Consider the following 24,674-nt stretch of genomic DNA (forward strand, 5'->3'; position numbering starts at 1 on the left):
TAATGAATGAAAGGGAGAAAACAGTGATAGAAAAAAGTGGTGATAAATTAATATTGTTTTGTAGGTATGTGGATGATTGTTTTGGAGTATGGAAAGGAACCAGAAGGCAATTGGAGAAATTTATTGGAGAATTGAATGATGAAAGAAAAGGTATCATGTTAGAGAAGGAAATAGAAAAAGAATGTGTAATAAATTTCTTAGATATCAAAGTAAAGAGAACAAAGGAAAGAAATTTTATAACATCGTGGTTTCAAAATGAATGTGCATCAGAAGTTTACTGCAATAAAAGAAGTGATGTCGATGAAGGAACAAAAATGAATTTCATTAGGAATATGGAAGAGAAGATCAAAATGATAAATACGAAGGAAGATCAAAAGGAGAAAGGTATAGAAAAACTATTGGAACAATTGAAAGACAATGGTTACAGTGAAAAGGACAAGAAAAAGAGCAGGAAGAGAAGGAAGAAAAGTGAGAAGGAAGAAGAGAAAGAAAAGGACAAGAAGAAAAGATGGCATGGTATTGAAAGTGCAGGGGCGATATCAGAGAAGATAAGAAGAATTCTTAAGAGAGAAGGTATTAAGACGTACAGGCAAGGAGGAGAGAAGATAATAGATATCACCAAGAAAAAGAAGATGAGAACGTAAGCGGAATTATGTAAGAAAGGAGTGATATATGAAGTAGCGTGTGGGATGTGTGATAAGGTGTATATAGGAGAAACCAAGAAGAGAATGCAAGAACGTTTAAAACAGCATAAAGATGATGTAAGATTGAAGAGAGACACGAATGAAATTTACAAGCACGTAGATGAAACAGGCCACGAAATAAACTGGGAAAGAGCGAAAATATTGGAATATGAAGGGAGACAACTGGTTAGGAAGTGGAAAGAAGCGAAGAGGATAAAAGAAGTGTACGTTAAAGCTATGAACTTGAATAGTGGTTTGAGTATTAATGAAGAATGGGAAGACATTTTGAAAAGAGAAGAAAGAAGAAAGAAAAAAAAGTAGAATATAAGGACAATATAGGGTTAAATTTTATTTATATGTTTTTCAATATTCACGTAGTTAATTAGTAATCAATATTCAGGTAGAAAAGTTAGTATTCAATATTAGATAGAAAATTTCTATATTTAGATAGTTAATTGGTATTTAATTTAGTTAATATATAATAAAATAAAAATAAAATTATTAGTTAACAATGTATTATTTCTGTTAAGAGTTTAAAATTGTCACAACAATGGACATATATTTTGAATTTTAATGAAAAATGAAAACGAAATGATTCTTGATTGGTAGAGATAACAAATTATGTTATCTATGATTTCAGTTGGGGTAGTAGTCTGAAGAATGAAGTGATACTGTAACATTTCTTCCGAAAGTGCAACATTTCTTGTTAATTTATAATAAAGAATATAGACAGCCTTGTAAGAAAGTTATGTTTAATTTGTGTTTAAGAGAAAAATGTGTGCAACTGGCGAAATTGTATACACCCTGTCTACAATTTTGCCACCCTTACTATAAAGAAGGGTGACAAGTCAAACCGCTAGACAAAAAATATTTAGTACATATTTTCACCCCATTAATATTATAATAAACATAATATATAATCATTAGTAAATATTTATCTATTTCACTTCTGTGCCCTTGCTTCATTTAAACGCTGAGCTCTTCTTTACGCCACTTCAGGGTGTCGCAAAAATCTAGGAAGTCATGTTCGATTTGCTGAACCTTGTGTATTGTTGAAAGGATGTGGCACTTTGTGTTTTGAACAAAACTTGTAGACACACTTTTTCAAGAGTCGAGGCGTGGGAGAAAATCCTACGTCCGTTAGCCGCAAAATCCTTTGGACTAAGATCTCTTCCTCTGCTACATTTAAGACAGATTTTCTACCAGGGAGTGTACGTTGTCTTTCGTGCTTGTACATACGAACCCCATATTTGACGTGGTATGTTGAATTGTTTACTTGCAGTGTTAACAGATAGCTGATATTGGAAACAATGATCACAGCGTTCTTTAACTTCATCTTTGACCATTTGCAGTACTTCAATTATTTTGTCTGTCTGCCATTATCTGCAACTAAATCGAAGGAAAGGAGATATCAAAGTCGAAGGAAAATAGATTTCACATACATTGCTCCATTACGTCATGCAAATTAGCATAGGTTCAAATTTCGCCACTCTTTGTTCTGCATGGTGAAATTGCAAGCACTTCCAAAGACTACACAAATGGGTTGTCAATGTGATTCTCAACGTACAACACACAGCGTTACACATATCATCGTGGACTTAGAGCATTCGTCTTCACAATTCAATACTTATCACAAAGCTTCGAACATTCCTTCTGGCATAATGAATCGCACTTCGTTGCTCTTGATCTTATAGCAGCACTATGTCTATCACGTACACTGACTGCCTGTCTTTCGTGCCGAGCTCCTACTCATCGAAATGGAACAAAACATGTTTCCCATTCGCCATCTACCTATACACCAGCTCCATATACCGACTTATGCCAACGTGTTCGGAAATACAGGTATCTGGCAGAATTGCAAACATGGTGAAATTGTGCACACCTACCTTATATATATACTTTTTTCCTCCCGAATTTTTCTCACCCTTACTTCGGCGCCCGAGGCTGTCACACCCACGGCACGGTATTGTTGGTGAATTATGTTAAAATATTTTGTGTCTGCATATTACTGGTAACCTGACTGCAGGGTGCTTTGTCTTCATCCTTGCCTCACATGCCAACGTTTCCTATATTCTGAACTGACACCTATCAAAGGACATTTATCTTTGTGAATTGATTTTGAAGTACATTCTTCTCACAGATTTATTACCTTTCGTGCCACAGCTTTATCGTACTATTTTCAGGTGCTTCAAAGTCGTTTCTCTGATCTGGAAGGCATACAGGTATTTATGCAGTGTTACAACCCCAAGACAGTTCGTTTTATAGCTCCCGAGAACACTTCGACACATCGATTCCACAAACGCCATTGAATTGCCGCGCTAATTGAAGACTTGCTGTTACATTTCCGCATTATGCCACATGGGAGTCACCCTACGGTTTTCTAACATGTGCAATTTGTGGGTGATTCTTGTATCAAGCCAGCAAGTCACTAGATGCTGTGTATGCTGTAGTTTACTGTAATTTTGTTCCTTCTGCAGTCTTGTTGTTGTACATTTGTTCGTTTCTCTGTACGGATTCCATAATTTCTCAATTGAGAAGTTTGATATAATAAGGGCGTAAACGAGTTTATGCCCTTATTGCATCAAACGAATTTGTGGCTTTTGCCATGCTTGTTTAACCTCCTGTTAACATTTCTATTTAATATCGGAATAAAATGCTGCATATTACATTGTTTCATGTAAGAAAAAACTACTTAAATTTTCAACCTCGTTTTTCTGCAACTGCATGTTTCAGACTTATACCTTTATTGCATGAAACTCCTCAATTGTAGAGCCTAATATCTTCCTTATTTGGCAATATTAATAACCTACCTTTTGCTTATTTTCTTTGGTGCATTATGCAAATTGTTTTAGTGTCATAAAATGGTATACACGTTCTATTTGAAAAATTATGTTTATTTTCGAATGGCGACACTGCTTGTGTGACACTACTGCTGTGTTCTTGGTCACTTGTCCAATCTCATAGGTATCACATTACCTGGAAACACATTTCGTTTTCTGTCTTTTTTCCGCGGTGTTTGGGGTATAATTCGGGACAGTATTACCTAGTCACTGCTTGGTATATGTATTATGCGTAGCGGGCAAACAAAATATTTCCACACCTACTAACTATCACCACAATGATTAGCGATTCATAATTAGTCAGGGTACAAATTTTCATAAATATCTAGCTGACACGGTTCGCATACGCCCCTTGTAAGCCATCGTGTCCTTCAAATAAATTACGACGAATTCTAGTGTACATTATATTGCTACTTAACGCTATAACCGAAGAAACTTGCCACGAAAATATATGTATAAGTGATATTTTTAAAGCAAAGTACTGAAAATTATGGATGACGCCGTATGCATTAAAGTAATTTATATCAGTAAAATCATATTCTACTGTATATATTGTTAATATTTTCCTTGTGTTTCATATTTGAGTCCAATCAGGAATGATACGATTATATATATATATATATATATATATATATATATATATATATGTGTGTGTGTGTGTGTGTGTGTGTATAATATTTTAATATTCTTACTTGTTTAGGGTAATATTGCATTCTACAAGTAATTATTTTGGCATGAAGTTACCAAATGGAAGCTACAGTGGCATGCTAGGAATTTTGCACTCAAAGCTGTCTGATCTACTGGATGGAACATTGTTCATGACACCTGACAGAATTGAGGCAGTTGATTTCACAGTTCCAGTAGGTTTAAAAGGGTAATTCTATTCGTAATAACTCCAATAATATCTAACATTGAACTGGTACTTGTTAAGAAAATTATTTATAATGTAATCATTTGAAAATACAATTTAATCGATATGTACTAACTCCATCGGCAATAATTCTGTGGAATTTTGTACTTTACATACTTATCAATTTATTTTTTGTGTTCTTATTGTTGTTTAGGGTAGAACGTAACCATTAGATACTATTTGGTCTAGGAATTAATTCGTGCGGTTTTACAAAAGATGGCGTAACTAGCTTATTGTCCCATAGTTTCGTTGATCGAAACATGCGTTGAAAACTACTGTCATTGAGCATCTTGTTTAGTATATGTCAGTTGCTTGAAGCGGAAACAACAACATTTTTTCTTCAACTGAAAATGGCGCATTTTGTGCCTGATAAAGTGTTTTGGCGGGGAGTTATTCTTCATTGTTTTAACATGAAGAAAAATGCTACCGCAAGTCATCATATTTTAGTGGAAGTGTTTGGTGACCATGCTCTAGCTGAGCGAACGTGTCAGAAGTGGTTTGCACGGTTTAAAGGTGGTGATTTCAGCTTGGAAGACCAAAAGCAATTTGGACAGCCAAAAGAATTTGAAGATGAAGAATTGAGAGCATTGCTTGATCAGGATTCGTGTCAAACGCAGGACGAACTTGCAGAAGCATTTGGAGTTGAGAAAACAACAGTTTCCAAACGTCTCAAAGCCATAGGAATGATTCAAAAGATGTCTTATTGGGTTTCACATGAATTGAAAAGAAAGACGTTGAAAGAAGAAAAACCGTTTGCGAATTGCTGCTTCAAAGACAGAAAAGGAAGGGATTTTTGCATCGAATTGTAACTGGTGATGAGAAGTGGATTCATTACGAGAATCCTAAACGAAAAAAGGCCTGGGTGAAGCAAGGTGAACCAGGTCCTTCACAACCGAAACGAGATATTCATTGTGCAAAGGTTATGTTGTATATATGGTGGGATTTGAAACGTGTGGTGTACTATGAACTTCTGAAACTTGGTGAAACTATTAATGGACACCGCTATCGACAACAATTAATGCGTTTGAAGCAAGCTCTGGTCTGAAAACGACCAGAATGGAATAACAGGCATAATAAACTTATTTATCAAGATGATAACGCTCGACCACATGTCGCAAAACCGGTCAAAACCTATTTGGAAAATGTCGGATGGAAAGTGTTACTCCACCCGCGATATTCACCAGACACTGCTCCGTCTGACTACTACTTGATCGATTGCATGAATAACGATTTGATTGGACAGCGGTTCACTTCTTCAGAAAATATCGAAAAATGGATCTTTGATTAGATTGCGTCAAAAGATGAGGAATTCTTTCGACACGGAATCCGTAAATTGCCTGAAAGATGGGAGAAAGTAGTGGCTAGCGTTGGACAATATTTTTGTTAACGTATTCATTTACTTTGTTTTTGAAATAAAGCTTCAATTTTTATTAAAAACCGCACGAATTAATTCCTAGACCAATACGGTACCATATTTGCTTACATGTTAGTTGTTTGGATATACCCATTTCGTTTAGGCTTGCATGTTTATTGCAGTCAATAAACAAAAACCGACTGTTTGTACTGAAATTTGGAATAGGAAATTACGCTGCTGAACGAGAACTAACTGTATGTGTTAAAGTACTCTACCAAGAAATATTATTTAATTACAACAATATAGGATTTATCCTTAATACAGTTTTTATTAATACACATATTAATATTAATATTACGAATTGAAATTTTTAAAAAAATAATCAAATAAGCAGTGAACATCACGGATGCATGTTCAGATGAAATATCTTTTTAAGTCGAGACGAGTATTGGCTTATAGCGTTTGTCCCGAAAGTAATGAGAGTAGCCACCACACGGCATTTCATTAATCAACAATGCGTTTGCCATGAACGGGATTGCCGGTGACGGGTCTTACCTAACCAACTATACAGATCAGTTGTTACGAGCTCTGGTAGACTAAGGGTCGCTTATTCTGCGAACCGTGTTTCAATTGTCCTCAAGATTTTTTAAGCTCAAAATGCAGCGTTTCCTTAAGCAGCGATACGCCATTAAACTTGCTTCAAGTTTGTAAAGCTGCTTTACAAACATTCACCATGATTAAGAAGGCCTACCAGGACCAAGTTCTCTCAAGAGCCCATGTTTTCTGTCGGCATGGAGATTTCAAGAAAGGGCAAGAAAACATAGAGGACGATGCACGCTCTGGACGTCCTTCGACGTGTCGTGGGGACGAAAGTTTTGTGAAAGTGAAGGATCCCTTGGTCCAAAACAGTCATTTGAGTATGTAGATGATATCCGAAGAACTGAATCTACTCAAAACAGTGGAACATGAAATTGTTAGTGAAAGTTTAAACATCCCCAAGATTTTTGTGAAGTTGGTGTCAAAATTGCTCGATGTGCAAAAGGAAAAACGACTTGTCATTTCCCGTTAAACTTTGAAACAAGTAGAGAGCAAACTGAACATTTTAGACAACGTGATAGCAGCATCGAAACATGAGCGTTCCTGTACAATCCTGAAAGTAATCGCCAAAGTTCGGAGTGGCACAGCAAGGAGTTTCAACACCCAAAAAGACAAGGATGTTCAAGTCCAAAATCAACAGAATGCTCGTTATCTTCTTTGACAAGAAAGGGGTGACACAAAAAGATCTATATCAAGTGAACATTGTCAACGCGGCTTACCACATGGAAGTTGTCGAACACCTGCAAGACAGAGTTCATCGGGTGCGAAATCCCATGACGTTAACGCACCGGGTCACATCGCGTTCCTTGTGACGTAATAACTTGGTGGAGTTGAAATTTCCACGTTGCTGTAGCCACGTTACAGTTCCCAGATGAGTGCATGGTGATATTTTATTTTCATCAAACTCCTCCAAAGAATATTGAGAGATTGAGGTTTAGACGATGTTTTGGCAACGATGGATATTGTGAAGGAATTATCGAAAATTTACTTCAAGAAGTGGTAAGCTACGTAGAAATCGCTCTAGCAGCGGTGTGTAGATAGCCAAGGAGAATACTTCGAGGAATTTTAACAAGTTATACCAATGGGATTACTAAATTTTATTTTCTGGGCCCAATCTCATTACTTCCTGGACAACCTTTGTATGATATAACGACATTGACTATAACTGAAGAATGTTGTCATGGAACATTAACACAGTTAAAAAAAAAAACAGTTCGATGAGCTTGTAGTGGAGAATATCATATCAGTTGTTTTTTCCGGATTTTGCCTTTTCTTCACGTATTTTAATCACATCAATGTATTTCATAACCATTCACTTTTATTAACAATGTGTCTGCTTCAGCGTAACGGTACAACCCTCAGAAGTAGAAATGAAATCTTTCAATTGAGATTTGCATTTTTATGAAATGATGAACTGGCAGAGCAGATCTTAACCTGACTGCTTCCAATAATACGAGATAACAGGTCTGTAACTCATGTAAATTATGTTAGGAAATTCGTACGCTCACACAAGGGTAAAAGTGAATGTTGAAAGGTAGGGGGACGTATGACGTCACGCCGTTCTCAGTGCCTATCTTTGTTCATTGTAATTTTTTACAAAGTGGGGAACGCCACAGATATCTTCTGGAAATGATGGTACAGCATCCCCACGTTTCCCCGCACTTTTACCCCTGCGCTTACATTAATTTCATGAAGATTCCAGGAAATATAATACGATATATCATATTTGCATATATATATATATATATATATATATATATATATATATATAAAACGTAACACACACACATTCTCAGTAATAGTTGTTATATAGTTCTGAAGGGTACAAGGATATTACAACAGCACAAACGAATGATAGCCTAAGGTAGTTATTGCCTGCTTTGACACTTTCATTTTTTGCTACACACTCACAACATCAAAGCGTGTTTGTAGGAACATTATCAGTCTATAGGCAATGTTCCGACAACCATGTTTATAATGAACACAGTACGAAAAAGATGGTTGTAATTATCATAGCACACCGACCACAATAGCAATTTGGGTTTGGTTATAAGAACATAATACATCGTTGGAACAACCTTAATAAATCCTGTGTTGGTCTGGACAACCATTATGTATTATATTTCCAACTATGTGGCAGTTTTATACTTACAAGTACCATAATTGACATAGTTGTTATCATCATAAAAATGACTGGGACACTAATAATTTTGTTGGTCCAGATATAGTTTTTAACAATATAATCTTATCCTCCCATCTATAAGGATTGCTGGCGCCATATTAACAATCTAGTATGTTTACCTTCAATTATATTTGTAGTTGTTCCAACCATACCGTTATTAGAGTGCAAGTTTAAATTCATCGAAACTTATTTGAGATCATCAATTCAGAAGAACGTTTGAACAGTTTGATAATTTTCTCAATTGAATCTAAATTATTAGGAATATTAACTTAAGCAAAATCCTAAAAGACTTTGCAAGGAAATTTAACTTTCTCATAATAAAAAGGAATAATAAAATGAATCATTTATAGTATATATAAGAGTTAACTATTTTTTAACTTCAAAAGATACAATCTATTTCTAACAGTGCACTTGAATTTTGAGTGTTTCCCAAGAAATGCATATATTTTTTAAATAAATATGTTAAAACTCACTGAAACAAGTGATATTGTAATTATTTACTTTTCAGAAATGGTATAAAAATATTGCTAGTTACTTGTAGGTTTATACGTATGCGATTTTATGTTGAAAGAACATTACATCTCTTTGGTCTATTAATCTCTAAGCATTTCAAGCGCACACTTTGATTGCTTTTCATTCTGCCTTAGAGATGTATATAGAGTTTATGTGTTATACTGTATATACAGGTTGTCCTAGAATTCTTTCCCTTTTTACAACAAACATCCATAAGGCATAAAATAAGACATAAAAATTTGTATTGAATTTCATATAACATATTTAAACTTTTGTTTATATAATTCATAAGCATGTACATGTGATCTCTTCGTTGCCTCAAGCATATCCGGGTAGATATTCTAATTTCACCCAGGTATTGGTCAACATTAGAGAGGGGGTAGATGTTGTGACTTAGTGATTTTGTACCGTAATGCTGCGATGTGTTTCACTGGTGTTCGCTAAACATTGTTCTTGACATAACCGCAAAGAAAAAAATCTAGTGGTGTTATGTTCTGTGATCTCGGATGCCAGTTTATGAGACAATCATGCTCGATCCGTCTGCTCGGAAATATTGTATCAAAATAGGCACTTACAACTAACCCCAATCAGGTGGTGCACCATCTTGTTGGATAATTAAGTCCGGAAATCTTGAATCTGTGCCATGCTAATAACTGCAACATATCAAGGTAGCTGTTGACTGTGATCGTCTTTTCACTGAAGACAAAAGATCCTATGGTTTTATCGTGCATAAACCACACAACACGTCCAGCTTAGGCCTGTCTCTGATGGTCTTAAATTCAGCATGGAAATTCTCGGATCCTCAGATCCTAGCATTGTGTTAGTCGACAACACCGTTCAAATAATATATGGTCTGATCTGAGAAAATGAGACGTTTCAGATAGTCAACATCTTCCTCAATCTCGAGCTCCCTCGTGGCTATGCGGTTAGCGTACGCGCCTTTGGTGTGGGAGACCCGTGTTCGATTCCCGGCGGGAGCTCATGTGGTTGGGATTAAACGTTAATCAGTAGGTCCACGTCTCATATAGCCTCGCTGCTGAACGGGTCGCTAAAATAAAATTAACTCAACTCAACTCTTCCTCAATCTCGAACAGTAGGGCAACAGCAAAGTGATAACAACTACTGGAATTGTAGTTCTAAGGACTGCACGATCTGAACTTTGTGCACACGGAAAAGATGTTTATGTAATATGGGTTGAACTGATGTCTTAGGAATCTTCAACTCACGTGAGGCTCTGCGGACTGACACCTTGGGACTTCTTATGAAGGCGTCTCTCACTTTCTGAATTGTCTGCGCCCTAGGTCAAGACCTGCCTGTGCTAGGGAGATCACTGACGTTGCCTATTTTCTTAAATGTAGCATACCACATCTTGCTTTTAACATCTAGTGAATGTGTATGGTGGGCCGTCTGCAGTTGTCTCTGGACTGTTTAAGCGACTATGTCTCGTGACACCAGAGGACACATTAGCCTTTCTCCTGGTTTCGGTACACGTTTCTGCAAATGGTGTCTGATTTTGCTGTTGTTACGTCACTGCGCCTCATAACAACAAAATAACTGTAATTATGTACACAGAAACTTGAATATATTACACGCAATTCAATATAAAATGTATTTGTCTATGTGTCATATTTTATGCCTTAGGCGTGCTTTTAATCAGGAAAAGGATTCTGTGACACACGGAATTATCTCTCTGTCATATATATATATAATGATACGCGTAGTGTAACTTGATATATTTATAGAGGCTAAATGCCGTCCATATCGCATATATTATCTCTTCATCTTTTATTCTTCTTCGGTTTCTTGTGACAAGTCATTATCACTCTCCTTCGGTAAGCTTATTGCTGTATATTCAGTAACAAAGCTTCATTAAGGTTTCATTCGCAAATATGTTTGTTTAAATTTTTGTACGTTTTTTCATCTGGCGTTCCACTCTTCTATTGTTATCTCACGAATTTATCTCCAGCGAGTTTCATTGACTTATCCAAGGAAACGTTTGTATTTATTCTGGCTGAGGATTCTTTCACTGAAGTCATAAACGGTCTATGGGGCTCTGGATGACACGGTGAAAATAAAGAACTGAATATCCATGTTCATCAGGTAGTAAATACACTTTAAATGGGCGGAAACGAGCTTTATTGGCTTTGATTTACCTATAATCTCTGGCATGTATATGTCTTCTTCAAACGAAATATTGTGTCTCTCACACCAATCGATAATTACCTCTTTACAAGAAGATGATGTTGGAAAAGAAAATAACTGGTCATTGTGACACAGTGCATTGATTACATAAGAATTCAATTATCCGCTAAATTGGGAATTAGGTGTGACAAACTTTTTTTCATGGTTTTCACAATTCATCTCTCAGTAATAATATCCGGATTTAAACATAACTAACATGTCTGGAATAAAGAAATTTTCACTGACAGCATACATGATTCATAAGCTTCTTCTTTGGATATTAACCCTTCAGAGGTCGCGTCACAGTGTTAAAGACCATGCTGAAGAGTTATGTTGCATAAATTACAGGTCACTGTGCCCATCTACCTATCACCTTCTATACCTTCGTGTGAACTCGTCCCCTACATATATAAACTTATTGTTTTCCTTAAGCTCTAATAAGTTCCACGTAATAAACCTTTTGTTCACTAACTGGTCTTTTCGACCGTGCGCGACTCCTCGAGGTAAAGTAACCCGGTGATAAGCACCGTGAGCGACCTCTCGCATTACGTAAAAATAGTACTGTTTTGTAACAATCATTTCTAACCTTGTTCGTTTATTTTGATGTGTTACTGCCTTCTCTGTGACTTTAGTGGTATTTCTGAATGATGAATGAACGTAATACATGGGGGCAAAGAAGAAAAAGAATGCAAGCCACTTAAATAGCGTTGAAAAATAAATTTTATGCCGTAAATGTGCTGGTTCAAGTGAACAAAATTCTACTTTTCTGTCAGTAATAGAGAAGTGCGGCCGATTTCAAGGATATTATTGTTATTATTATTATTATTATTATTATTATTATTATTATTATTATTATTATTTAAATGATCTGTCTGAAATAGAACTCAATTCTATGTTGCATTCTGAGGATAAAAAAGATATTGTAGAAGAACATATCATGATTGAATTAGTTGTTAACAACACAAATGTTGAAATAGATTACCCAAGTTTATCTGTTCTAATATAAAGGAAAAGATGACAAGACGTTACGGAACGTACGCTATCCTACCCTAACCCATAGGACGAGCGAATGTAATTTAGCATGTCGTTTATCTTTAGTGAAATAGAGAGAAGATGCAGAAAACACATTATTTGAGGCATGTACTGCATTTCTTACGAACTCTATGCTGTATGAAATAGATCCATATGCTAATCAAAGTATTTATAAAATAGTATTGCTGTTGTCTACCGAGAACGTCGACCCACAATCAGAAGAACAGAGAAAACACTTTGTGCTTACATTTTATAGTTCTACTAAAGGAGCAGTGGACACTGTAGACAAGATCAAAGGACGTTGTTCAGTGAGTACAGTAGAACATCGAAACGATGGACAATACTATTTTTGTTAGTCTACTAAACAATGGACTGAATAGTTTTATTGTGCTTGGACACAATAGTGAACTGGAATATAAATAGTTTGTGTAAAACCTTGAAAAAATTACGGTGAATATTTGGAACGACGTCTTCTAAATAAAATACATCATCTGAACACAAAGCATAAGCTTCACAAAATAACAGAGAGTTCAGAAATTAACACTGCTCCACAACTCACTAATGACAGAAATGCTCCCGGAAAATGGTACCATTGTGACTGGAAGAAAAACAGGAAATAGAAGATAAATTGTCATCAGTGTGTATATCTGTAGAGAGAACACGACCTCCACGTGCAATTGCAATTTCAAAATATTTACTCAGGTAGTGACTTTGAATAAACTAGGGATGAAAGTGGCACTACAAAAGTACTGGAAATCTACTTTCAATCCAATCGTAAACATATCTCGGGTAAATTTCACTGCTCCTGTTGACTTTGTTTCGCCATGCCAACACCTGAAATCATCACTGTCAACGAGTGAAACGGTCTGAAAATCTTGATTCTGAAGTTGAAACTGACCACTAGTGAAATAAAACCAAATTCAAGATGTTAAGTGGTGATCAAAATGTAGTATATATATTCACTACTACTAACTGTTTAGCGTTTAGTTTAGCCTCAAGTACTGATCCATTGAACATACATACCAATAAATGAAATTAATTTTTTGTTAAAGTACTGTCAATCATAATTCATGGATGGTCGTTGACAGCGAACAATTTAAACTCATTAATTGTTCCACGAACAACATACGTGTCAAAATAATTTGATAAAATGAATGTTTCCATTTGTGTTTGCTTCTTATTCAAAGTAGCGAAAGTTCATTACCATTATTTTTTTCGTTTACTCGAAACATGTTTCATGTAGTTAATGAAACACAAGCAACTTCTAAAACCAGCTATTTTTACATTGATTGGATTTACACTATCACTCTCATCATAACAGTATAAACATTAACGGAAAACAGTCTAGTTTGGATGTGATCTTTCTTACCCTCCATGCAGTAAAAATGAAGCATTGTTAGAGGGACATTCCAACTGTTTATGTTGGCACCCCCTTTGGAATTGAAGTTGAAAACCAACATAAAAAAGGTGAACGGCAAAAATATTTACGCTGGAGTAAAAAGTAGAATAATTGTTGAATTACAGTTAATAATGCAGCAATTATGTAATCCATCTGTGATGTCCTCAAAATAATCTCGTAAAGAAATTAAGCACAAAAATCTATAAATTAAATCTTTTTACGGATAGTTATACCCAGTAGTTTTCCTATCGGTACGTAGTGCGGACACCATTCTTCTGAATTAAAAAAGAAATGATTTCTCTACCCAAGTTTTCATTTTTATACTTATAAAATGGAGTTTTCAAACCAAGTATATTTGAAGACTAAAACAAAATTATATTAACAGGGTATTAGAAATACATAATAGATCAATAGCTTGTAGCACCCGCTAGTTTCTTAACTTAGTTTAAATTTTGACATGTGCATCAGAGCCGTTAGAGTTCAACTTAAAGGAAAGTGAAATAATAAATAAAATAAATAAAATCTTTCCAATAAAACAAATTTTTCCCCAATCTGCGGTACACGTACTACTGGTGGCAGCTAAGTACAGTACGGTACTTTTGCGGTTGATTATAACATGAGATATGTTATTACAGCTACTACTGGAGATCAGATTGCTGCTACTTTTACTGATTTTCTTTACAAAAATTTTATACTTCGGTTTAATCTTTATAAAAAATAGTGATAGATAGAGCAACAGCTTTTCTTGGTGCTTATTTCAGGGATTAAGTAATGTATTGGGTATAGAAATGAATCTTGTACACCCATACTATCACCAGACTAACGGTATGGTAAAAGTTATGATCAAGAATTTGGAAGCGTTGTTAAGAAGGAAGTGGACCTAATTTACCATGTTCTAAAGTAACATTTTCTCAAAACGTGATTGTAAATCAATGTAAATCGTTTCGTCCGTACCAATTGTTACACGGTTTTGACTCATATTTAGAGCATCAGGCTATTATTAACGGACTTTGTCTACATATCTTGAATGAAGAACACTTAGCTACTCTCCACGATACCAGAGAAATAGCACAAGATATGCAAGATTTAGAAGTCCGAAAAGATATAAGAAACATCACACACTAGTAACACAGAATGAAGGATAACGCGTATTGATATAAAGTCCATCTAGGCGCCGTGGTCCTGCCAAGGCATTTTCTGGCGTTCTTTTTGGGCTCATGTATTATGACCGGAAGGGTCCTGTTCCTGTTCGGGATAGCCATTCTTATGACCTGCAGGGTTCGATTCTCGTTTGTCCCTGCTCGGGATAAGCCTTTCTTATGACCTGAAGGGTCTGAACCTTACCTGTTCCCGTTCGGGATAACCAATTCTCATAACCCTTCTGAGTTCGAATCTTGTTCGGTACGCCTTACCTATGGTGAATTCCAGTAGTTGGTGGGAAGAGGACATTCGCCGCACAGCTGTCAATGCGCAAACCTCCAAATAGGATCTCAAACCAATGTAACTTACAATTGAGGTTGCGACTGCGGGTGCCCACCGTCCTCACCACGCCTGCTGACATCAACAGAACAACCAATAGTAGTCAGATACAATATCCACCATTTCAGTAGTGATTTGCGTAGAGCACACACTAAAGGTAATTGCAAACAAAACATATACAATATGTAACTTTTATTCAATTAACACAGGATATGTCTGATACTTACGTGTATAACATAACAACATTTTACTGAGAAATTTACTTATCATGTACTAACATATTATAAGCCCATATTTATGCTCATTTAGAATTTTTACGAAGAAGTAATCATGAATAATCAATTTCATTTTTTCTTAGAAGAAAATAACGCACTGTAGATGCCGGCTAGACTTTACATTACACGATGCACTAACATTTAACATACGCTATTTATTAGCATCACACTTCACTGCACTGTAAATTGATGGATTTGGGGGGGGGTCATGTAGTTATTCCCAGCAATAAAATTTCTCATAGATACTTGTTGTCCGACCAATGGTCATGATTTAGGCTCCGTTCTGGGTCTTCCTTCTCAACTGTGAAAATATTCAACCCTTTACCTGCATGGATTCCTTGCTCACAAATCATCGGTTTCCGTCGTTTTGGATATCAGGCGGTATTTTGGGATACGTTCATTGGTTTTGTGTGAATTTTACGTTTAAATACTTACTTCGAAATTACTTTGATTTTACATGACTAAATTCACAATACTTTCGAAGATGGTTGAGGAAATCTTAGATTTTTCTATGGACGCAACGTATGCAGGACAGTTTTACATACCCACCATCACCAAGCACACCTTCGCGCGTTTTTTACTAAGCGTCAGTAAGTTTGCGCTAGTCATGACAGAGAAATATTTTTAAAAATATCTATAATAAATGTTCTTTATGAAAAATATACATATCGAAAGGCGTCAAATGAGTTCACCATTAAGATCGAATAATTAAAACATTAAAAACAGTAAAAATATTTCACGATTACATTTGAGTCGATGGAACTATATTTTCTAACATCACGACCACATTACATCCCTTTTGTTCGATGAACAGGAAGTACAAGTCACCACTCACAGGACTGCGAACTCATAGGTAAAAATAAAACCATAACACAGTTTGTGTTAACGTACAGTACATGGAGCCTTATTCCAATTCAGCCAAAAGTAACTGGGAAATTTAAAATGGAATGGGAGTGAGGGGGGCCGCACGGTCACAAATGGCGTGCGGAAGGGACGATGATCTTCTTTGAAGATTATCAGAATCCTGGTACCATGAGTTTTTCCTCTTCTTAAAATTGATGTTTCCGGTTATTATTCCTCTTCTCTTTTTTGCACTGTTAGTATATAACATTATGGTTCACTAGCATTTCACACAAACGTGGATGGGCTTTTTATTTTATGGGCTATTCACTTTAAATGGGCTTTTTTGTATGAGTATAAGATTATATATATATTTGCTCATAACACAACATTTTAATACAAATTGAATAACATTTTGATTATCTGTTATATTTTCATTTTCTGTTTATTCACATCATATAACTAATATATTTCTTACATCATTACATAAATCGTAAAATTTCAACCTTCCTTTTTTTGTAAGTATCTGACTCGTGTTATTACATCTTACACTAAATATCCTTATTATACTAAACACATGTAATTTTCAATATTTTTAACAAAATGAAATGCAAAAATAACTATTTTATACGTATATACTTATTTATGGCTAATTTTTAAAATAACCTTTAATAATGCAATACTTGCATTATTCAGACATTTAAAATACAACATTTAAACAACACTATATCAACTTATGGAATAATTTTAAACATCATGCAATAATATAGTGACATGAATATACGAAATGAATTCTCTCATTAGTGAATAACTTTTCAACGCAAGTTACATATTAAGACTTTATTTCACACAATATTGATTAATATATACTTTTGTCAAGATTTAATAAAATTTATCGGCGCCTTTAAGATCCACAGCTAAATTTTTACAATGTAATAATTCAGTTATGACTCTCTCTGATCACTCGACAGGATCTGCGTGGCTAAATTTTGAAGGAACCTACCCACAATGAATTATTTGTTTTACCACCCCGAGATGAAGCCGAATTATAGAACACAAGGTTAAAAATTCAAAATAATAAAGAATGGGACTTACCAAAATTGCTTACTTTGAGCGTTAAAGATATATTGCATTACCCAAAATATATAGGGGGGAGACCTCATCTCAATGACTTGGGATATATCTTTGCTGGCTTTTTTCCATTACATTGGAAAAGAAAACATCAACGGCCATCTGGAAGTCGCACAGCTGGTCACAGATGCCTGCATATATCATATGAAACAACTTTTTTTTCTTACATTCCTTGTACTCTCTCGTTCAATAACACATAAAGATTTTGTAGATTTACCAACACAAGTTCCAACACATCAGATGAGCATAGATTTTTACAGTACAGAAAATTCAAATATTTGTCGACTTCCAACAATTTCTCTAAAATTTTATGTATTCGTTGGTTATTACTTCTTGATTGAACACTTTGAGACAAGCATACAGGTATTGTAGTTAAAGCATTACAAAGAACAGTTTCAACACTACTTTCTAAATCTGAATTTTTAAATTCGCTTGAAATAATGTCATGGTATTTCTCAGAACTATGTTTTACAGCTAAGTCTAACCAAATTTTACGAGTTTATTTCGTAGGTTTCCACACCTTAAGTCGGTCTACTGAATGTGAACCAATTGATTTACCAGTTAAAGGATCTAACAATTTACCAATTTTCTTAATTTCTAGTTTTTATACGGTTAAAAAGGAAATATTTAATTTTGTATTCATCAATATTATGTATTCTCTTTTTTTGTAATATTCAGGAATTTTAAACATTGCTACGGTCAAATTTCCAAAATGTACACAGTCCGTTTTTTTTGCAAACATATTTTTATCCAATTCCTACTCTTGGTTTCTCAAGTACAACAGGAATTTTGAATTTTATTCCAAAACATTTAATAAACGTATCTTCGCAATTGCCTGTGTGTTTTCTGCAACAAATATTTACTTTGATAATCACTGGCTTTCGATACGCGTATGATTTTTCATCGTCAATAATGACATCAAATTGCATATTGGCAGAAATTTTAACTTTCGACTTACCACATTGCTTCACTAACTTACGATTTCCACATATTTCGTAATTATGTTTAGTGCACTTATTTTCTTTCAAAATTTTGTTACGGGAAATTCTGTGCCTAATTTTGTATGAAACATTGAATTTACTTTTGTGATCAACCTGGTTTTTCATTTTCCCTGTGTGATTACGCGTAGGTACTGTCACCGAATGTTCGGGCCACCTAGTACAAGTTCGTCTGACTAACCTAACTTTTGCCTTTTTCTCGCGTTTGTTTTGAATTTTTAATGCTTTGCTACAGCGCGGTTTTTTCACCTGATTTTTAACCTTTTGATGTGCATCATTATGATTTTTAACGACTAATTCCTGCATATAGTTTCCTTTCGCATTGACTTTTGACCTTTCGAACAACTTACAAGACTTACTAGATTTTGACTTTTTACTTCGCTTTTGACTTACATTTTCTGATTGTGCTTCCTCTGGAGTGACTACATTGCTTTTTTCATTAATATTAGCTACCATGGAGTTACCTTTGCGCTGACATTGGATTTTCTTAAAATTTCTACGGACAAATCTTGACATTTTTTTAAAAGATCGCAAAATTTTGTGCATCCCTTTTATTTTTCGTATCAATTTACACAACTTTTGTTTCTTATCGAACGTTTGCTTACCACGCTTTGACCAATATTTATACTTTCTAACGGATTTACTGAAAATGTACTGCAGCTTACTAAAACCATTTTGACAACTTTCAACTTGTTTGCGCCATGATATTCCACTAACATTATTCTCATTGATGCTATTAGTGCCTGAACTGATTTCATCATTCATTACACATATTTGGGTGCATAGAAAACAATAAATACTTATGCGCTTGAAGCTTGTAACATACACATTTGTCACTAACAAGTGAGAACTGTTGCCACTGCTTTCCCTTTTGTCAATCTGAACCCTAACTATGTTCACGAAGTACGAACATATGTCATTACTCGGAATACATGCTAACTTATCTGTCTGTGACGTGCTTTGGACGCATCCTAGCTCCATTAAATTCAACATATGGCTAATGAGTAAAGAGCGCATTCTCTTGCCTCCATTTATTAATATTACTACATTAGTACAATTACACGCACAAAACCAATCAGTGCACTTTCCTCCGTAACATGACAAATATTTTATGTTCAACACATCTACCTGCTGCTTAGACTTCGAACGAACATTAGGCCTACTTGACGTAATAGTTTGGCTAACTAAACCTTTACATTTGTTTGACACTGGCTGATTAGTTATTTCTTTAACATTGCAAGCGCTAGCAACAACTGACTCATTTACAACTTTTGGCACCCTTGTTCTACATCTGCACTAAACTTTTCAATTGAAGCTTCGATTGATTTAATTTTTTCAAGTGCTTGGACCCCCTTTTCTTCACATTTACCCCAAATTTCTTTCTTTACAACTTCTAATTGTGCCTGGAGTTTATCGTTAATGTGCTTTTTAGTTGTTTCATTAATTTCCACAAATTTACTTTCTAAAGATTCATTTACTTCAAGTATTTTATTTTCTAAAAATTCATTACTTTTGTCTATTTTGTTTTCTAAAGATTCGCGTAAATTTTGCATTTCTTTATTAGAAGCAGCACTTTTAGTTTCTAATGACTCGTGCAAAATTTGCATTTCAGCTTTAGTTGCGTCTAACAATGACTTAACGTTACCTGCATCCATTTTTTACAATTATGTAAAAATTCTAAATACGAGTCAGAAACTTACCTTGTACATCAATATTTCTACGCAAAAATCACTACTTTTGCTTTACGGTGCAGGAGTTCTGTTCCTGTTTCCGAGCGCCATTCTTATGACCTGAAGGGTTCGATTCTTGTTTGTCCCTGTTCGGGCGCCATTCTTATGACCGGAAGGGTCCTGTTCCTGTTCGGGATAGCCATTCTTATGACCTGCAGGGTTCGATTCTCGTTTGTCCCTGTAGCGTGCGCGCCTTTGGTGTGGGAGACCCGGGTTCGATTCCCGGCGGGAGCTCATGTGCTTCGGATTCCACGTTAATCAGTAGGTCCACGTCGCATATAGCCTCGCTGCTGAAAGGGACGCTAAACTAAAATCAACTCAACTCGTTTGTCCCTGTTCGGGATAAGCCTTTCTTATGACCTGAAGGGTCTGAACCTTACCTGTTCCCATTCGGGATAACCAATTCTCATAACCCTTCTGAGTTCGAATCTTGTTCGGTACGCCTTACCTATGGTGAATTCCAGTAGTTGGTGGGAAGAGGACATTCGCCGCACAGCTGTCAATACTAAAATGAAGTATGCGCAAACCTCCAAATAGGATCTCAAACCAATGTAACTTACAATTGAGGTTGCGACTGCGGGTGCCCACCGTCCTCACCACGCCTGCTGACATCAACAGAACAACCAATAGTAGTCAGATATAATATCCACCATTTCAGTAGTGATTTGCGTAGAGCACACACTAAAGGTAATTGCAAACAAAACATATACAATATGTAACTTTTATTCAATTAACACAGGATATGTATGATACTTACGTGTATAACATAACAACATTTTACTGAGAAATTTACTTATCATGTACTAACATATTATAAGCCCATATTTATGCTCATTTAGAATTTTTACGAAGAAGTAATCATGAATAATCAATTTCATTTTTTCTTAGAAGAAAATAACGCACTGTAGATGCCGGCTAGACTTTACATTACACGATGCACTAACATTTAACATACGCTATTTATTAGCATCACACTTCACTGCACTGTAAATTGATGGATTTGGGGGGGGGGTCATGTAGTTATTCCCAGCAATAAAATTTCTCATAGATACTTGTTGTCCGACCAATGGTCATGATTTAGGCTCCGTTCTGGGTCTTCCTTCTCAACTGTGAAAATATTCAACCCTTTACCTGCATGGATTCCTTGCTCACAAATCATCGGTTTCCGTCGTTTTGGATATCAGGCGGTATTTTGGGATACGTTCATTGGTTTTGTGTGAATTTTACGTTTAAATACTTACTTCGAAATTACTTTGATTTTACATGACTAAATTCACAATACTTTCGAAGATGGTTGAGGAAATCTTAGATTTTTCTATGGACGCAACGTATGCAGGACAGTTTTACATACCCACCATCACCAAGCACACCTTCGCGCGTTTTTTACTAAGCGTCAGTAAGTTTGCGCTAGTCATGACAGAGAAATATTTTTAAAAATATCTATAATAAATGTTCTTTATGAAAAATATACATATCGAAAGGCGTCAAATGAGTTCACCATTAAGATCGAATAATTAAAACATTAAAAACAGTAAAAATATTTCACGATTACATTTGAGTCGATGGAACTATATTTTCTAACATCACGACCACATTACATCCCTTTTGTTCGATGAACAGGAAGTACAAGTCACCACTCACAGGACTGCGAACTCATAGGTAAAAATAAAACCATAACACAGTTTGTGTTAACGTACAGTACATGGAGCCTTATTCCAATTCAGCCAAAAGTAACTGGGAAATTTAAAATGGAATGGGAGTGAGGGGGGGCCACACGCTCACAGTATCATCATTCGGAAGGGCAATGCTGTTATATTGTAAAATACAAGACCCCGAAAGAGAGAAAAAATTGAATCGTTGCCATCACAAGACTGAAACTTTATCATTCAGACGTTACACCGGAAGAAGTAGAAACTACTGCAAGTAGATATATTTGCTACTCGTATAGAAAATCAAGAGGAAAATGAATGTTATTATGCTACAATAACAACGGGTTATGAGCAATCAGCTATTAATGTTTTAAAATTGCCAACTCTTGGTCATCATTCTGCGGCGTTCCTTTCCATTTATTGTATGTAGTTATACACCTTGATTTGGTAGTTCTCTTACCTGAAACAAAAGAGATAATGTAATTAGACAATACGTTTTCTTTCTTTTACAATACGTTCTTGAGATTACTTGCACTTAATACCAGATATACCTCTTCTTTCAATTATGGACTGGCTATCTGTAATTATCTAGTTAGGAATATATTTAATTTAGTACATGTGCATGTAAATATAAACTGATAATTGACACATAAAATGATATATTTTATATATTTTCCCATCACATATTGACAGATTTTATTTTGATGTTTCAATATGTTTGACGATTGCAGTACCATCTGCAATACAAAGGTATTTATATAAAGAGTACTCTATATATTATTGAAAGTTACCTATGTCTTTCCGCTTGACTGTCGCAGTATCTTCCCTAGTTTCAATATTAAATTGCGCTCTACAGAGTAAATATTAAATTGCCTATTTCGTGAGACTTGCACGAACTTCTCCATCATGTAACTTGTGTGCCGAAGCTATCACTGCAATATTCCTGAACCTTCTTAAAGCCCTCGGGTCCATTTTGACCCATTTTCGTTATCAATGTTCCATAATTTGTAAAGTATATGATATAAACTTCTCATATTGCATGAATTTTATTAATTTTATTATGTTACCATATATGATTAATATAATAACCGTATGTATTTAAATTAGGAACATATACATTTTTTTACACTTAGGTCTCTCTGGGTCTCTTTGGGTTCATGTAACTTACTATGTAAATCTTATCAGCGTTCGGACAATTGCTCACTAAGATGCATCTGTTTATGATCACGATTTCGTTTAGTAAACTCTTTTATCATTTTTGGACGTTGGCGGGAGATTTCCCACAAAACGGGAAATGAGTTGCGAGGGCGAAAATGAAGTAAATTTCGTTAAAATATAATGAGAAAATAGAAAATACTTGCAAATTTGTACACTGTATTCGATCAGTAAGGTTCTCTTTTACTTTGGCGCTCTTACTTTCAATTTGCCCTGTGTCCAGTGGCACGACCATATATTTTCCTTTGAAGGATCATAATATAAACTCTGCTTACGCAGAAGTAAGAAGAACATTTTCCAGCCCGGAATCATTTCCCACTACCGTTTTTTATTACAAAATTCTCTATAAAAATTAGTTTACAGTAATACCGTAATAATGTAACTTCTCGAATATTAGGTAGGAATAGGCGTCCTCTCAAGCTGACGTTCTCGGGAAGGATTCCCTAGTACCGAAATACGTGAGGGGTGTAGGACACTCGCTGCTCCACTGTAAGCAGAGAGAGGTTAGAGATCTCGTCAAAGCTCCACTGCAAGCTAGGCCGGGATGTGAGTAGAAATCTCTCGCTGCTCTATTGAAACCACAAGGATTAAAGTTTCTCACAAGGCTCCACTGCAGGCCAGGAGGGAAAGGAACCGTTAGTTTCACTGCGAGCTAAGGCTTTAGGTTTGGGTGAGGTACTTCCTAGGCTCCATCCCAAGAAACGGGATGTGACCATCGGAATTGATGGCTGTCCATGAAATCATCTCGGTTATAAAGGTGGTGGGGGTGAAGCTGTGGCGTAACTGTCCTATCGTCCTCATGTGACTAGTGGTGTTACTGTTATCTAAGTTGTTTCATAAACATAAGCACGTGGGACATTACAATATATATACTTTCCATTCGATATTGCAAGGATATAATATTAATGTCTGACTAGCTCCTGCCCTCTTGGGGTTGCACCACTACCTGTATATCTCCACATTTCCTAAGATATGTTTCAAATCCTTCCATTTACACTATAAAAATTAGTATTTCAACTGTCTATGGACTTACTCTTTCAGATTTATTGTATGTTTTTGTGTGTGTGAGCATTGGTGGTCGGAGGGATTTGTTGAATCAGTATTTTGTATAGCATTATTTGTTTTGCTGTAGTCTAAATATTTTCAATAACTAATTACGTAAAGCTACTATCTTAGAATATATACATAGGACAACGAACGAAATATAAACAAAAGTTTATTACATAAATCAATACTTTTAACGACCTGTGCATGAGTATATATAAAAGTATTCAGAATTTGCACAAGGGCGTAAGAGTGACGTGCATATTTCACTCTTACACCCCTATACAATGTGCAAGATGTTAGTACACAAGTCAAGATGTTTTAACGATAACACGGAAATAAATAAAATCGGTTTATTATTTTAACATTTAGGAAATACATAAAAAAGACGAAAATTCATAATGAGTACTAAAGGACCCGAGAGCCTTATGTGCAAACTCCAAACGAGGACCTAAAAAGACTTAAATTGATCGTTATTTGAGAAACTAATTATTGCTTTTTTTTAACAATATTACTGCATAGATTAGAAAGCTTATACTGATGCAAATGAAAAAAGTTGAACAATTTTGGTGAAGGACATATCGCTGACGTTTAACTCCAAGGCGCTTCCTCGCATACTTTG

General features: G+C 35.4%; 1 protein-coding gene across 3 annotated transcripts in view; it reads left to right on the forward strand.

Moving 5' to 3' along the window:
* The window catches only part of LOC145675691 (uncharacterized), a 211,119-nt gene that overhangs the window by 121,756 nt on the left and 64,689 nt on the right, over positions 1-24,674 (forward strand). For 2 of the 3 annotated variants that reach the window (XM_081746293.1, XM_081746294.1), the window contains exon 6: positions 4,224-4,397. The exons of the other annotated variant lie outside the window; for it this stretch is intronic. In XM_081746293.1, coding sequence (XP_081602419.1) covers positions 4,224-4,397 — 174 coding nt within the window. The remainder of the gene's footprint in view (positions 1-4,223; positions 4,398-24,674) is intronic. 3 annotated transcript variants of the gene reach the window in all.

Source organism: Thermobia domestica, chromosome 18 (genome assembly GCF_964235325.1).
Source record: "Thermobia domestica chromosome 18, izTheDome1.hap1.1, whole genome shotgun sequence".
In the NCBI taxonomy this organism is placed as follows: Eukaryota; Metazoa; Arthropoda; class Insecta; order Zygentoma; family Lepismatidae; genus Thermobia; species Thermobia domestica.